The 17,867-nt window shown below is 27.5% G+C and overlaps 1 protein-coding gene across 1 annotated transcript; it reads left to right on the top strand.

Annotated features, from left to right (window-relative positions):
* Positions 1–5,441: 5,441 nt before the first annotated feature.
* LOC112741779 (probable purine permease 4) lies at positions 5,442–8,283 on the top strand. Its single transcript, XM_025790879.3, has 2 exons — positions 5,442–6,619; positions 7,729–8,283. Exons 1-2 carry the CDS (start codon positions 5,771–5,773, stop codon positions 8,098–8,100), a joined length of 1,221 nt encoding a protein of 406 aa, XP_025646664.1. The 5' UTR covers positions 5,442–5,770; the 3' UTR covers positions 8,101–8,283.
* Positions 8,284–17,867: the final 9,584 nt, after the last annotated feature.

Raw genomic sequence — 17,867 nt, 5'->3', positions numbered from 1 at the left:
AGAATCCTTGCAATTAAACCTTTAAGTGAAGAAGATAAATTGCAATGGTGTCTCAACAAGACAAACAACTATGATGTCGCATCAGGCTGTAACTTTGCTTACCAATTCTACCATGTTTGCAATTGACCATTGCCCAAACATAATGCAGAACCCCCATCTCTGGACTCAACTCTGGAAACTTGCAATCCCTCTAAAAATCCAGTTGTTCCTTTAGAAGGCATGCCATTAAGCTCTCCCAGTGATGCTGAACCTCAATGCCAGGTTTGCTTTTTCAAGCCCAGAATGTACTTGTTGCTACAATGACCATGAATCAATTAATCATTGTCTTTTTACTTGCGCGGAGACGAGAAGCGTTTGGGAGAAAGCTTTTTGCCCAGATTCCTCCCTTCTCAACCATACAGTCACTTCCATCAACGGTGGCCGAGATTAATGGTAAACATTGGGAAACAGAGCGACAAAGAGGACAAGCTCAGCTTCACGGCTATTATCTGCTGGTAGAATTGAATTGCTAGAAATCTTTAGGTGTTTGAGAGAAAGAAGGTGACAACAAAGGAAAGCTTGAAGGCATCTCCGAATATATTCTACTCTTCTAGATAAAATAGCATAACCTCACAATCCTAACTTCTCAGCACTTTCCTTTTCCTTAAGCAAGTTTATGTCTAATTATTCATCACTTAGTTGATTTTATTGGGATACACCCACTTTCTTTGTTATTTTCGTCCTGAATTTTGGACAGTTTGTATTCTTCTCATTGTTGGAATAAAATAATTGTCTTTGGTAAATAAAAAAGAAAAACATATTATTATATCAAATAAGATTCACATTATAATGACTAATAGCTCGGCCAACCTTCCATACGTGAACTTCACCAGTCAACAAACCGGAAGGTTCCTGACTCCTTTCAGTATGGAATTCACACACTCAGAGATATTCATCGTCATATGTCTGAATCTCCTACCCTCATTCTGATGCTGACTCCACATCGCATACTCAATCTTGTTATCCCAGTCACACATGGCAGGGTCTTCGGTTCGTAGAATATCAAACCAGTAATCAAATTCAATCTCAGTCTTGGCGTACGCCGCATTTACCAGAAGCTTCTGTGCATCCTTGCCCTTAAAAGTCAGGGCAAAATTTGCAGCCACATGTTGAATACATATGCACAGTATGCAGTAGGTGGTAGCCAACTTCCATCGGGAGCCTCAAGTGCCGCCTTGATACTGTTGTGCCGATTTGATATCACCAGAATACCCTGCTGCGGAGTCACATACTGGCAGAGGTGGGATAAGAAAAACAACCAGGACTCAGCATTCTCACCCTCCACGAGTGCAAATGCAATAGTCAGGATGTTGGAGTTCCTGTCTCGTGCAATCGCAACTAGCAACGTACCCCGTATTCTCCGTACAGGTAGGTCCCGTCGATACTGGCCAACGGCTTGCAATACCGAAATACCTCAATACACGGTGGGAATGTCCAAAAAAGCCGGTGAAAATAGGCTTGCGAGTCATCCACATGCCTACCCACTCGCACATGACTTGTCCTCAATACTGCAACACTACCAGGCATCATCATATGCACACCTAAGGCCCATCGCGACAACTCATTGTATGACTCATCCTAATCTCCGTAAATCTGTGTCACGGCCTTCTGTTTAGCCAACCAAACCTTCCTATAAGTCGGCCTAAACCCGAAATGTGCCTCTGTCGCATTCAGCAGTACCTTGATACAGATGGCTGCACCAACTCTAACCATTAGCAGTATAAAGGCCGAGATCATATGATAATCAAGATTCCTGTGATCGCTTGAGATCGACGTGCCAGACAATTACGATGTTCATTGTACCTTTTTACCTCCCAAATACCTCTACGCTGGCAGAGACTGATCCTAATCAACCATGTGCATGCGTTGCCAAATTCGGTACACTTCCCAAGGTACTTGCAATAATCGGACTCCACCACTTTGTACTTTATCCCACGCCGGATGCTATATGACTTCACGCTTAACACGGCCTCTACTTTATCCTAAAACTGCTGATTAACCTAAAACTCTAATAAACCTCCGGTACCCTGAGTATCTCTGGCACCAAATCCAATAGGTTCTCTAGGAACCCCCTCCTGTCTCATGGCATCCAAGTCTAAAGATGAAAAGTGCGGGGGCTACTGCTGAGTTCCTGAGGTGGACGCTCCGCCCGTCCCACCTGGATTACTATGTCATCACCGCTATCATCGGCAATGATGTCCGACTCCACATCATCAGCGTCATCATCATCCGGCAATGCATCGTCTATACCATCCGGTGCCCCATGCTGTAATGAAACTGGCGTCCTATCAATAATACCAACTTCTCCTTCACCAATGTGATTGAGATCAACTGCAAAGGACGGGGAGGCAACCACCATTTCCTGAGGTGCAATCACAGGTATGGATGAAGATGCACCAACAGGTCTCAAACTAGAGCAGGCTGCCGTTGCTGAAGTTTGGGTATTCCGGTTCGAACCACCTGAGCTAGAGACCACATCTACAAGCTTTGCCAATAGTTCAAGTGTCCTGACCTCGGGGAGCTGCCGACGACAATGGAACAGAACCTCCAAATCCTCATCACTCCCTATGACAAACGAATCGTATTTCACATCATCTCTCAAAACTGAAATCGGAATGTGATAGAATAACTTCTCAATCCGTTTCACGCCTTGCAACCCCAATTTCTGTATTATAGAATTCAGAAACTTAGCGAAGCTTGTTGTAGGTTTTAGAAAAATACTGAGGGGATCCTTATTAGTAAACTTAATGGCAGAATGTATTTTTTTCTTAATCGACCCTCTATAGTGCACCAACACTGAAAAACTCTCCTCACTAACCATTGTGTTTCACTCTAATGAGAGAAATTCACGTTCACACCATATTTATACACGTCGGGGGCTTGATAATCGAAACAGTCAATTTCAAATTATATATATATAATTCGAAACAGCCTTATTCGAATTACTATTCATTTCTTCCATGCATAATTCGAATCAGTCTGATTCGAACTGCCCTAACACAACATGAATGCATAATTCAAATCGAGCTTATTCAAACTACCCTAGAACTACATGCATGCATAATTTGAATTGGCCAAATTTGAATTACACTTCCTTACTATTTCGAATTGGTCTAATTTAAATTACTCTTGGTTTTTCTAATTCGAATGGGTCTCATTCGAATTACATAAAAAGGTGCTTTTGGGTGATCCAAATAACGTTTTTGACTTTAGTAAAATTGTGTAATTTCATCCTCCATTTGATTTAATTTCGTATTTTGCTCTAAATTATACTGTGTTTTTTTATTTGTTAGATCTAAAAATTTAATTTAATTTCATTTTAAAATAAAAAATTATACTAGTGTGTACGTACTAAATATGCGTGTATATTTCAAAATCTATTTTATATATATAATATATATCTCTGTGTATTACATACTATTGTTAGAATATCATTAAAAAAACATATAGTTAGTATATTCTACTAAAATTTTATGTAATTATTTTATTTTTATATACTAATAAGTGAATAATAAAATAATTATACCTTTTAAATTTTCAAAAATATCATGTCAGATTACGTGAAATAGTTTTTTTTTTTCTCATGACTATATATAACTATAATTTTATATAAAAGGTATTTATATATTTAGCATATTCAAATAGTTATAAAATTACTATTATCATATTTAGAGAGATAATAATCTAAAATGATTTTATTTGTCTTAATTATCCACTCATTAATATTCATGACTAGAAATACACTTTTTAATTTGAATATGAAAGCAAAAGTGGTGTTAGACTCGGATATGGAAAATACAGGTGCTTCACAGCCATGCGGTGTCAATGGAACATAACTCGGACCATGCGAGTTCTTCATCAGTAAACGGACGGTCCGAATTGCGTTTGATATTCCATTTCATAAAAAAATTGACAACAACAAACAACTCGGAGGAGGATCCGTTTTCTAGCTTCCGAAATTTATATTTGTCCAACCACAAGTCAGACCATGCGATTTCTTAAGCAAAATTTTAAAATCAAACAACTCTCATGGTTCGATTTGTGTATTCTGAGTTTTTTCAATTTTTAACACAAATCGGACCCTCTGATTTGTGTACTCTGAATTTTTTTTAATTTTTTTAATTTGTGTACTCCCACAATTTAAAAAAAATACAAAAAATTATCATGTTAAAGTATATCACTCATTTTACTTTCATATCAAAATTTTTTAGTCATAAAAATAACATTTTTTCCAACCACATCTTTCACTATTAAAAAATGTTATAACTGACAAATAAACTTATTCAAAGATATGCTAAGGTATATTGTGTCAAAAAGTATTGCTGAAAAAAAATTTGTAACAATTTCTTAAGTCGCATGTAAAGATCATCTTAGATCAGCAACAATTCTTGCTGTGATAATCAAATTTTGTCAACATATTTAATCGGTGTCATAATTCATCATTACTTGCTGCATCATTGATCGCTGGCATAACCAGTATTTGCCGGCAACAATTTCATTCGCTGAAATAAGATGTCATTACCTAAAGATAGTATATAAAATATAAAATAACTTTAAATTGCTTTGAGTTGAGCTTCTATTATTTCTCATTATATTTGTTTTTCATTTCACCAAAATCTTTACTATGTATAAAGCATTTTTTAGCGTGTGTTTGAATTAAAATTTGTAAATGAGAATTTGTATAAAATTAATTTTATAAATTTATTTTTTATTAAAGAATCATGTAATTTATGTTTAGTAATTTTTGTATTAAAATAAATTAAAATATTTAAATGTTATTTAAATTATATTATTTAAAATTACATTTAAAAAAAATTACTAAAAAAAAGACATAAATTTATATTATCTAAAATTATATTATTTTAACATTCTTTGATTATAATTTCTTTTGAAAAGAATTTAAATTTTTATGTTAAAATTTACTACTCTTTTGGTTATAATTTTTTAGTATTTTTTTAATTCTCTTTGTATTTAATTATATCTTTTTTATAATATAAAAATTAACAATAATAAATAAAATATATACTAATTTAAGAACACATAGTAAAAACTAAAAAATATGTAAAGTTAAATAAAAAAACAAGGTTGTATAAAAAATATGTATTAATAAAAATTATTAAAAAAATTTATATGAACAATAAATATTGAAAATTCTATTAAAAAATATAATAATATACATAAACAAATATAAAAAAATTTAAATAAAAATATCCATACTATTAATAAAAAAAATAAATAGAAATTAATAAAAAATTAAAATCTAACAAAAAATATTAATAATAATATTAAAAAATATTTATTTGTAAAGGATAGCCATGATTTTCTTAATTAGTACATTTTATTAATTACACTATTAACTCTGCTGTGTGGTGTGTGGTGAGTGGTGACACAAGGTTGGATTTTTAAACCCATGGTTAGCCAAAATAAACGCTTTCACATGTAAGAGTTTGATGCAAAAACAACAACTTGACACACAGATATACACATGGTTCTCAAACAAGGTGACAACCAACCAAATCAAAACTTATATTTAGCCGAAAAACCTTCAAATTCATCGTAATGTCCATTTCAACATTACAACAATTTAATCCATCCCACAGAAAATAACAAGAAAGCACTATATTTCTTTCACTCTGGAAATCAAATTAAAACTCTTCACCACCTCACAAGTCCCAACACTTCACACCTAATTAAATTCATCACTAGCTATCAACAACAATAATCCCACGTTATGGCCACTCCGCCACTCAAGAACAACAATGACATTATTGAAGATGAATCCTCCATGGATGATGATCAAGAAGAAATAACAACACAGCTAGATCTACCTTCATCAACAATGGACGACAATAACATCACAATGCAGGAGGAGATCATGCAAATTGGGAGGAGAAACAACAAGAGGTACATACCTCTTTTAGTGATCAATTATGTTTGCTTATTTACTGGTTCAGTCGCATCAAGCTTGCTTTCAAAATACTATTTCAACCACAAAGGTTCAAGCAGATGGGTCTCAACATGGGTACAATCTTCTGGGTTCCCACTTCTTTTGATCCCAATCACCCTCCCTTATTTTCTAAACCTCACAAAAAGAAAACCCTTTACCGATTTCACCACAAAGATGGTAGCTTTATCAATCTCAATAGGGTTCATGCTTGGAATCAACAACCTCCTATTCTCATGGGGTAACTCCTTCTTACCCGTTTCAACCTCTTCACTGTTGCTTTCTTCCCAACTTGTCTTCAATCTTGTACTCTCAATCATCATTGTGAAGCAGAAACTCACATTCTCCAACCTTAATTGTGTTGTGCTATTGACGTTGAGCTCTATCCTATTGGGCTTGGACTCTAGTCACGAGAAGAATGGAACAAAAATGGAAAGAGACAAGTACTTCATTGGATTCTTCTGCACAATCGGTGCAGGTTTGTTGTTTGCACTTTACCTGCCTGTAATGGAGCTTGTTTACAGAAGGGTCTATTGTTACCAGATGGTTATGGAGATGCAGCTCATCATGGAGCTTGCCGCCACTCTTCTTGCATCAATAGGAATGTCCATTGACGGTGGTTTCTCACACATGAAGGTGGAAAGATGCTTTTTGACTAGCTTCAATAATAAAAATTAGTAATTAAATTTGACTAAATAATAAAACTGTTTTATGTGTCAAATATTTGTTGCTCAATTATATATATTTATTCATCAAAAAATATTTTTGTTTTCGTATATTTTACTTTTGTCATGACAAAAATAGAGAAATATTAAAAACTATATTTGTAGATAAATAAAATATTTGATAGAAACAATTTATATATATATATATTTGCTTAGTCATTTATAAACCGAAAAAGTAATATCTGTTTTACCATATGAACTTAAATTTTACATATTATTAAGACAATAAAAGATTTTACACATTATCTAATTAAATTTATGTGCATGCATTTAATTAAATTATTTTAAAAATAATAGTTTCATAGCATAATTTTTAAAACAATACATAATAAGGTGTTTATGTATAAAAATTAAACCCATAAAATTTTTATCAAACACAAATATGTAGATAAACTTTTTATTTACAGTTATTTTTTCAAAGTTTTTTTATCGGACAAAACGCATACTAAATACAATTATATATGAAAGAGAATAAAAATAATTTATGTATCTTTCTTCTTCTTTCAATATTTATTTTTTAAATTTAATACAGACATAGCATGTATAGATGGTGTCCTAAATTAAGGTTTATTATTGAGTTTATTTTTCTCATTTTATCAAATTTTTAATTAAATTTTTATACGTATATATTTTTTTTCAATTGAATTATTAGAATATTTTTAATTTTGTAATTAAATTTTTTTATTTAATTAAAAAATATTAAAAATTTAATTACAAATTTAATAAAATTATATCATTATAGTAATTAAATATTAAATTAATATTATTTTTTCAAAAAATAATAAAAGACTATTAGTATTTTTTTGTTATTATTTTATCGTTAATTCAATTCTTATAATCTAATATTTTTAGTTTAGTAATCTAACCATATATTTTATATACTTTTAAATATTTATAAATAATTGATGATCGAAAATAATAAATTCTGATAGTATTCTAATATTTTTCTAAATACTCTCTCCAATTAAAAAACGCATGTAATTGTTGTTACTTGTTAATAACTATTGAAGATTAGTGCAGGTGGAAAGCGAGAGGGTGTTTGAGAAAGGAGGAAGAATATACTGGGTGACGGTTACCGGGAACATGGTGACATGGCAAATGTGCTTCATGGGAACAGCGGGGATGATATACATGACGTCCTCGCTCACGGGAGGGATATGCACGACGGCGTTGGTGTCCATGAACGTTGTCGGTGGAGTGCTTGTCTTCAAAGATTCCTTTAATGCTGTCAAGGCTGTCTCCACTGCCATTTGCATCTGGGGCTTCTGCTCCTATCTTTACGGCCTCTATACCAACAACAGCCACCACCATCACCGCTCATCTTCTTCTTCCATAGACAAGGACAAAGAGAACGAGATGATTCCTATCGTCAACCCTTCTCTCGCTCATTGAATTTCAAGGACTTTTTTATTTTTCTGTTGTTAGAAAGTGGAAACTCACATGCATTGTATTTATGTAAAATTATTAGTTAAAATAGTTAGATAATTTAAAATATTTAACTAAATTGATATTTAACTATTCTGGATTATAAAAAATGGAACAAAAATGAAAAGAAACAAGTAATTCGTTAGATTCTTCTGCACAATCGGTGCATGTTTGTTGTTTGCACTGTATCTGTCTGTAATGGAGCTTGTTTACAGAAAAGCCTATTGTTACCAGATGGTTATGGAGATGCAGCTCATCATGGAGGTTGTCGCGACTCTTCTTACATCAATAGGAATGTCCATCCATGGTGTTCTTTCACACGTGAAGGTTGAAAAATGCTTTTTGACCAGCTTCAATAATGAAAATTAGTAATTAAATTTGACCCGTTTTACGTGTCACATATTTGTTGCTCAATTATATATTTATTCATCAAAAAATATTTTTGTTTCGGTATATTTTACTTTTGTCATGACAAAAATAATGAAATATTAAAAACTATAATTATAGAAAAATAAAATATTTGATATAAACAATTTATATAGTCATTTATAAATTGAAAAAGTAAATATCTTTTTGAAGATATGAATTTAAATTTTATATATTATTAAGACAATAAAAGGTTTTACATCTTATTTAATTAAATTTATGTGCATGCATTTAATTAAATTATTTTTAAAATAATAGTTTCATCGCATAATTTTTAAAACAATACATAATAAGATGTCTATATATAAAAATTAAACCCATAAAATTTTTATCAAACACAAGTATGTATATAAACTTTTTAATTCCAGTTATTTTCCCAAAGTTTTTTATCCCAAGAGGCCAAAACGCATACTAAATATAATTATATATGAAGGAGAATAAAAATAATTTATGTATCTTTCTTCCTCTTTCAATATTTATTTTCTAAAATAAACATAGACATAGCATGTATAGATGGTCCTGAATTAAGGTTTATTATTGAGTTAATTCTTGTAATTTTATCAAATTTTTAATCAAATATAAATATATATATATATTAGATTATTTTTAATTTTATAATTAAATTTTTTTATATTAAAAATATTCAAATTAATAAAATATTTTTTTATATATATGATTAAATTTTTTACTCAGTTATTTTTAATATTTTTTATAATATAAATGATTTAATTATAAAATTAAAAATAATATAAAAATCTAGTTAAAAAATATATATAAAAATTTAATTATAATTTTAATAAAATTATATCATCATAGTAATTAAATATTAAATTAATATTATTTTTTTTAAAAATAATAGAAAGTTATTAAAATTTATTATTTTTTTATTATTATTTTATCGTTAATTCAATTCTTATAATATAATATTTTTAATTTAGTAATCTAACAACATATTTTATATATTTTTAAATATTTATAAATAACTGATGATGACAAAATAATAAATTTTGATAGTACTCTAATATTTTTCTAAGTACTCTCTCCAATTCAAAAGCGCATGTAATTGTTGTTAATAACTATTATCAAGAGTAGTGCAGGTGGAAAGCGAGGGTGTTTGAGAAAGGAGAAAGAATATACTGGGTGACGGTTATGACGAACATGATGACATGGCAAAAGTGATTCATGGGGACGACTGGAATGATATACATGACACGGGAGGGATATGCACAACGGCGCTGGTGTCCATGAATGTTGTCGGTGGAGTGCTTGTCTTCAAGATTCCTTCAATGCTGTTAAGGCCGCCTCCTGCCATCTGCATCTGGCGTTTCTGCTCCTATCTCTACGGCTTCTCTACCAATACAGCCATCACCATCACCACTTATCTTTTTCTTCCATAGACAAAGACAAAGAGAACGAGATGATTCCTATCGTCAACCCTTCTCTCACTCATTAAATTCCAATGACTTTTTTAGTTTTTTGTTGATAGAAAGTGGAAACTCACATGTATTGTATTCATGTAAAGTTATTAGTTAAAAATAATTAGATGATTTGACATGTTTAACTAAATTGATATATAAAGATTCTCTATTATTAAGAATGAAACAAAAATGGAAAGAAACAAGTACTTCGTTGGATTCTTCTGGTGCAGGTTTGTTGTTTGCACTGTACCTACCTGCAATGGAGCTTGTTTACAGAAGGATCTATTGTTACCAGATAGTTATGGAGATGTAACTCATTATAGAGGTTGCTGGCGACTCTTCTTGCATCAATAAGAAGGTGCAATGATGGTGGTTTTTCACACATGAAGAAGGAAAAATACTTTTTGACATGTTTTAATAATAAAAATTAGTAATTAAATTTGACCAAATAATAAAAAAAAATTTACGTGTCACATGTTTGTTGCTCAATTATATATATTTATTCATCAAAAAATATTTTTGTTTCCGTATATTTTACTTTTGTCATGACAAAAATAAAGAAATATTAAAAACTATAATTGTAGACAAATAAAATATTTTGATAGAGACAATTTATATATATATTTGCTTAGTCATTTATAAACTGAAAAAGTAATATTTGTTTTAAGATATGAATTTAAATTTTACATATTATTAAGATAATAAAAAGTTTTACACATTATCTAATTAAATTTATGTGCATGCATTTAATTAAATTATTTTTAAAATAATAGTTTCATAGCATAATTTTTAAAACAATACATAATAAGATGTCTGTATATAAAAATTAAACCCATAAAATTTTTATCAAACACAAATATGTATATAAACTTTTTAATTCCAGCTATTTTCTCAAAGTTTTTTATCCTATAAGGCCAAAACGCATACTAAATACAATTATATATGAAAGAGAATAAAAATAATTTATGTATTTTTCTTCTTCTTTTAATATTTATTTTTTAAAATAGATATAGACATAGCATATGTATAGATGGTGCCCTAAATTAAGGTTTATTACTAAGTTGATTCTTATAATTTTATCAAATTTTTAATTAAACTTTTATACATATATATTTTTTTCAATTAAATTATTATATTATTTTTAATTTTGTAATTAGATTCTTTTCATGTTAAAATTATTAAAATTAATAAAATATTTTTTATATATACGATAAAAAATTTAATTAAATTTTTTATCTTATTAATTCTAATATTTTTTATATTAAAAATAATTTAGTTATAAAATTAAAAATAATACAGAGATCAAATATATAAAAATTTAATTACAAATTTAATAAAATTATATCATCATAATAATTAAATATTAAATTAATATTATTTTCTCAAAAAAAATAAAAAATTATTAGAATTTATTATTTTTTTGTTATTATTTTCTCGTTAATTATATTCTTTTAATCTAATTTTTGTAGTTTAGTAATCTAACAAAACGTTTTATATACTTTTAAATATTAATAATTCGATGATCATAAAATAATAAATTTTGATAGTACTCTAATATTTTCTTAGTACTCTCTCCAAAAGAGTAGTGTAGGTGGAAAGCGTGTTTGAGAAAGGAAGAAGAATATACTGGTTGACTGTTACGGGAGGGATATGCACGACGGGGCAGTGTCCATTAACGTTGTCGGTGGAGGACTGCTTGTCTTCAGAGATTTCTTCAATGCTGTTAAGGCTGTTTTCATTGCTATCTAAATCTGGGACTTCTGCTCCTATGTATCTCTACGGCCTCTATACCAATAACAGCCACCACTACTCATCTTCTTCTTTCATAAACAAGGACAAAGACGAGATGATTCGAGAATTTTTTTTTCTGTTGATAAAAAAGGAAAAATCACATATTATGTAAAGTTATTAGTTAAAAATAGTTAGATAATTTGATATATTTAACTAAATTGATATCAAATAATTTTTTATTATCAACTGTACATAAAAATAACTGTATTCAAATATTTCTTTTTTAAAAAAAATTAAACATAGTGAGATTATTATCTAATAGATGAACCATGTTTAGATGCTTACATTTTATAGTAATGAGATCATTATGTTCAAGGAATAGGTGTAATTCTAAATCTATTATCATTTATCAAGCAAACTATAATAATATAGTGTAATAAGATTGTGGTCTCATATGAGAATAATTATTAATGAAAGTGTTATACACAACTACTAATAATAACCCAATGAGTAATAGCTTAAATGGCATAGACTCTTCATATATAGATATAAGTATTTAGGATTGTAGTGTTTTATGAATACCGGTAATTTTCAGAGATTTATGTAGAGGTTAATTTTCTAAGTAATAAAAAAATTATGTATAATCTGATATTATAATTAATTGATATATCTTTTTATATAAATTTTATTTATTTATTTTTAAAAAAATCGAATTCTCATATTTTTTAAAACTGATGATCAGAATTTTCAAAGTACAGAAATTGGAGGGTTTAATTTTTTTTGGTGACAGAGGGTTTAATTTGTGATGAAATAAATTTTTTCGATGTAAAGAAAATTAGCGGATCCGATTTGCATGTTTCAAAAAAATTTTTAATGTTAAAATACAAATTTAATCCTCAAATTTATATATTTAAAAAATTTTAAAATAAAAAAAATCAAATCTAATCTTTAAATTTGTAAATTAAAAAAAATCACAAATTTGACCATTAAATATCTGACTTATAAATTTTTGATATCCATACTAAAATAAAAATACTAAATACCCATATTATTAGAAAATAATAGCTGAACTCGAACACAAAAAAAAATGAAAAGCATTATGTATATTCGTCAGAAGTAGATCCAAGGCCCGGCCGCCCGGGGATATTAGAAGATGGTGTCTAAATATAGTGGTTTTCTAATAAATCTTTTCTACTATAAAATTTATGTTTAAATCTCATTTTTTATCTTTAAAATTTTATTAGATTTTTCTCACTAATAATAATAATAATAATAATAATAATAATAATAATAATAATAATAATAATAATATATTTTCATAGTTCAAGTCATTTTTTCAATAATTTTTTATTATCTTTCATTTTTTTTAAATTTTTACATTTATTATCGTATAAAAATATTGTAATTTTTATAATAACTCCTAATCGAATGTATTAAGAATATATATATAATATATAAATTTAATTTATTTTTAATTTATTTAATTTTTTATGATATTAAAATTAGAATATATTAAGTAAAATATTTTTTAATATGAATATATTTAACATATTATATTTACTAAATTATTTTAAATGCATACATAAAATATATTAGAGAAAAATACTTTTCGCTGAGTTATCGTGTCCGTGTGTCAGACACATTTTGGACACTATACTCACCAACACTCGTTTGACACGCGTGTCTGCTGTGTCTAATCGTGTCTTAATAAAAAATAAAAAAATTCTTCTCCGAACACGCCTGTACACCTAAATATCTTTACGTGTCTGCGTGTCCAGTCTTATTCTTAACATATATTCTTAAAATAAATTTAGATATAGTATATATTATTATTTATTAAAACAAAAAATATTTTAAATACTTGATATAATTAAAATAAGACATTAAAAATAATTAAAAAATTTATTTTATATTTTAATATCAATAAAATATCAAAATATCATTACAATTTATCTAAAAAATACTTTATATTTTATATATATGCGTGTCCCTATATTATGTAAGATTTTAAAATTTGCGTGTCGGCGTGTCCCGTATCGTATCGTGTCCCGTGTCCGTGCATCATAGTTTTTTGTTATGAATTACATTAAAATATAAAATTATATTTTTATTATAAATTAAATTTCTATTTTGACATGATATTTGTTAAAATTTTTTATTAAAAATAATAAAAGAGAGTTATATAATACAAATGTTGAGATTTTGAATCCTTCGGTTTAAAATTTCTGGATGTGCTATTGATAATCATATTATTAATTTTTTAAAATTATGCTCTTCTAAAGTGAGAGAGTTAGCAATATAATAAAATAAGAGGTTAATTATTCTTAAATTAAGATAATAAAACTTATATATGATAAAAATTATAAATTAATGATGATTAATCTCACTTTATTTTTATTAGTTTCTTTTTGTTTTAGAGAAACTAAATTTAATTTTTAAATCTCAAATTAGAGTCACACGTGATTAAAAGAAAAGATTTCAGAAAACATATATACCACCCAATAGGAGTGTTCATGGATCGAATCCGATCCGCATATCTGTGTTTATCCGAATCCGATTTGAAAATTGCGGATATGGATCCGATCCGCAATGCTTTCGGATCGGATCGGATCAGATCCACACATTAATCGGATCGGATTGCGGATTTTGTGTTAGTATCCGCATATCCGATCCGCATATCCGCTTATCCGCAAAAATAAAAAAATAAATAAGTAAATCTTTTTATGTTTTATTTCAACTAATAGTTATCATATATGTTGTATTATTTTAATTTATTATTTAAAAAAAGTATGTTTAAAATTATTTTAAGAGTAAACATATTCAAAAGAATAGAAAAATGAATTTTATTAATATTTTTTAGTAAAAATAAAATTTTAAAAATATTTTGTATTTTGTGGATATATCCGATATCCGATCCGAAAATGTGCGGATCGGATCGGATCAGATCCAACCTTAAAAACTGTGGATATTGGATCCGATCCGATCCGCGTGCACCCCTACCACCCAATAAACCAATCTCACATATTAAAAAAAATCTTAACGGGTTATCAGAATTTATTATTTTTAATCATCACTTAACTATCAACTTAATTTCTTTAGTTTAGTAATCTAACGACATACTTCATCGCATACTTTTATATATTGACAGTAGACTGATGACAAAAAATAATAAATTCTAATGCTCTTTTAAACATTATACGAAAAGATTATAGAATTAATTTTTAAGTAATAAATATTATTAGCCAATCTTCTTTTTAATCTTTATTGTATTTTTTTTAAATAATTCAAAGATATAAATTTTAAGATATACGGTTTAAAATTTAAAATAAAAAGTTAATGGAAAAAAATAAACATCCAAATTATACTCAAATATTTATTTATATGAAAGATGAAAATTATACGTACTCATACTCTTTCAACTGTGAGTTTATATCAATCTTAGCTTCCATAGCTTTTAAAATATGTACATATTACTAACACTTCTTAATATTTTAAAGGATTAATGTTCAAAATGATCTTTAAACACTCATAATTAATTAATCGTCTCTTAAAGATTTAACATTCAATTTTGTCTCTAAAAATTATATCTAGACATTAGTTAAATTAAGCTTTTTTGTTAATTTTTTGTTGATATTTTACTGATAACTATTGATGTATAAGATAAAAAACCACCTATTAATTCTTAGCATAGTATGTGATATTTAAGGATTACAAAGCTAATATAATAACTTAACTGGCATGTATATTTTTCAGAAGTTAAATTAAAATATAATTTTTCAAAAAAAATCAAAGCAATTTGTATATATTCTTTCCAGACCAAAATCAACTTTATCCTTACTTTAATATATGCAAAAGTTGACCCTTATCTAATAAGGGGGAATGATGATGGGATGAGATAAGATTAACTTTGGTACAAATTTTTCTATTAATAATGAGCAAATATCCTCGTCCTCGCTCAAAGAATTATATGCCATGGATCAGATAGTTGACAATATGGACATCACTTTCTATATATCTTGCATTTAATTATGTTGATCCACAATTAGTATTTATTAAATGCTGAAGCTTTATTTGCCTAAGCTTTTTTGGATGTTATCTTACGTACAGTACGCGTAGGCATTTATCTAGGGTGCATCCAATAATAAAGTTTACATTGCTTTTTCATTTGTTGCGCTATATTTTAAGTATTTAATTATTTATGCAATAGCCAAATTCCTTTGTATATTGAAGATTTTCTTCTATTCGAAAGAGTACAAATGTTGGCTAACAAATTCTCATTTTTTGGTGTTTTGCAGTATTTTTTAGTCCAATAAATTAGATATTAATTTATTATAGATTTAACTTTTATTTAACACTTTAATAATAACAAATAAATAATAAAAAATATTATTTATATATTAAAATTAGTTACTAAAATTAATTTTTTATCTATTTATATTACATATATTATTTAATTTATTATATATATATATTAATAACTGATTTTTATATATTTCTAACATGATTGATAAATTATTACACACAAAAAATAAAATTTATATTTTTAATATTTACTTACAAGTAAACTATTTAGAGTTTTATAACTATGAGAAGAAATAATAAAAATCTATATATATATATATATGTGTAGCTTCCTTTTGTAAGTGTGATTAGTGCAATGTGGTGACTAGTAATCCCATATTTGGATCTGATAGTAACATGCTAGAGGAGTAGAGACTAAAAATATACATAGCATTATTATCGTCCTTAATGACAAAGATATTGTTACTAAGCAACATCGAGAAAAGAGAAGGAGAGAGAAAATAAGAAAATCAATATGGAGCAGAGAAATGCCAATAGGTAATAATAGGGTAAACATATATGTGGTAATAATCACGTCAAATCTCTGCAAGTTTCTATCCATGGTGATAAAGGAGAAACGGGCAGTCTTAAAATAATATTATATGAACACAAATATTACATTTTTTAATTTAAACATAGAAAGAAGAATGGTGTAAAATGTAGTTGTAAAGTGTATGAATGTTTCACGTAAATATATGGTGTGAAAAGCTAAAATCGAACTATTTAATTTGTAAAAGGTATAAAAATTGGACTGTCAGATTTTTTGATACACAAATTAGATTGTTTAAAAAATAAAAAAATTTTGGAGTACACAAATCTAATTTATGTACTCTAAATTTTTAGATTTTTTTAAACATAAATCGGATATAATTTGTGTATATCTCACCATTTTAAAAAAATACAAAAAAATTATAATATTAAAATATATCACTCATCTTATTTCTATGTCTAAATTTTTTAGTCCAAATATTGTTAACAATCTTATATGTTTATGAACAAAAATTATATCTAGATGCATTGGTTTATCATAGTGTGTGGACAAATGCTTTGTCTGAACACCTCTTGAAAAATGAACTATTTATACCATATAATCCTAGATCCTAAACTTTTTTGGAAGTGTATTAATCTAGTTAGCAATCATGGATACAAAAAGGTTAAATTGAGAGTCAATTCACACATTCGAAAAAGCTAAATAAATTGATTTGCAGAGTCTTATAACAAATAGCGTGCACATAAATAAAGAATAGTGATCAATTGATTTCACTCTAAGGTCTAAAACAAAGCAATTATAAGACTGCATTTAATTCTAAAAATAAAATAAAAAAAAACAAAATACTAAAAATAAAGTATAATAAATTAAAATATAAAAATTAATATTTTTATATTTTATTTAATGATAAATTAAAATAAATTATGAAAATTTAATTTATTCTAATTTTTTATATAAAAAATTAAAAAATATAATAATAAAAAATATAATTATAAAAATTTATAAAAATAAATTAAATCTCTTATTAATATTTTTGAATATAATATTTTTATTTATATCTTATTATTAAACATAATTTTATATTTTTATGTTCCTATTTGAATATGTCATGCTTATATTATAACCAATTCCAGCCTAACAACATTCAAGAAATATAAGAGAGAAGAAATATTGTGGCACAATCATACAAAGAGGTCGAAAATCATGAAGTGTTCAACGGCCCATTGTCGGCCCAAAGAAGCCGGACAAGACTTGAAATACGATTTTCCTAAACCCAGAAAAGCCCAACATGGGAGTCAAAAGCGTCTCCTATAGAGGAAAGGGGTTTT

Source organism: Arachis hypogaea, chromosome 14, assembly GCF_003086295.3.
Source record: "Arachis hypogaea cultivar Tifrunner chromosome 14, arahy.Tifrunner.gnm2.J5K5, whole genome shotgun sequence".
Lineage (NCBI taxonomy): Eukaryota > Viridiplantae > Streptophyta > Magnoliopsida > Fabales > Fabaceae > Arachis > Arachis hypogaea.
Note: the sequence above shows the minus strand (reverse complement) of the source record. Positions and strands in the feature narration are given on the sequence as shown.

Excerpts from the sequence above, each read along its gene's own strand:
- LOC112741779 (XM_025790879.3), top strand. The coding sequence starts at position 5,771 with ATGGCCACTCCGCCACTCAAGAACAACAATGACATTATTGAAGATGAA. Across the intron at positions 6,620-7,728 it reads GTGGTTTCTCACACATGAAG|GTGGAAAGCGAGAGGGTGTT; the intron begins GTGGAAAGATGC and ends AGATTAGTGCAG.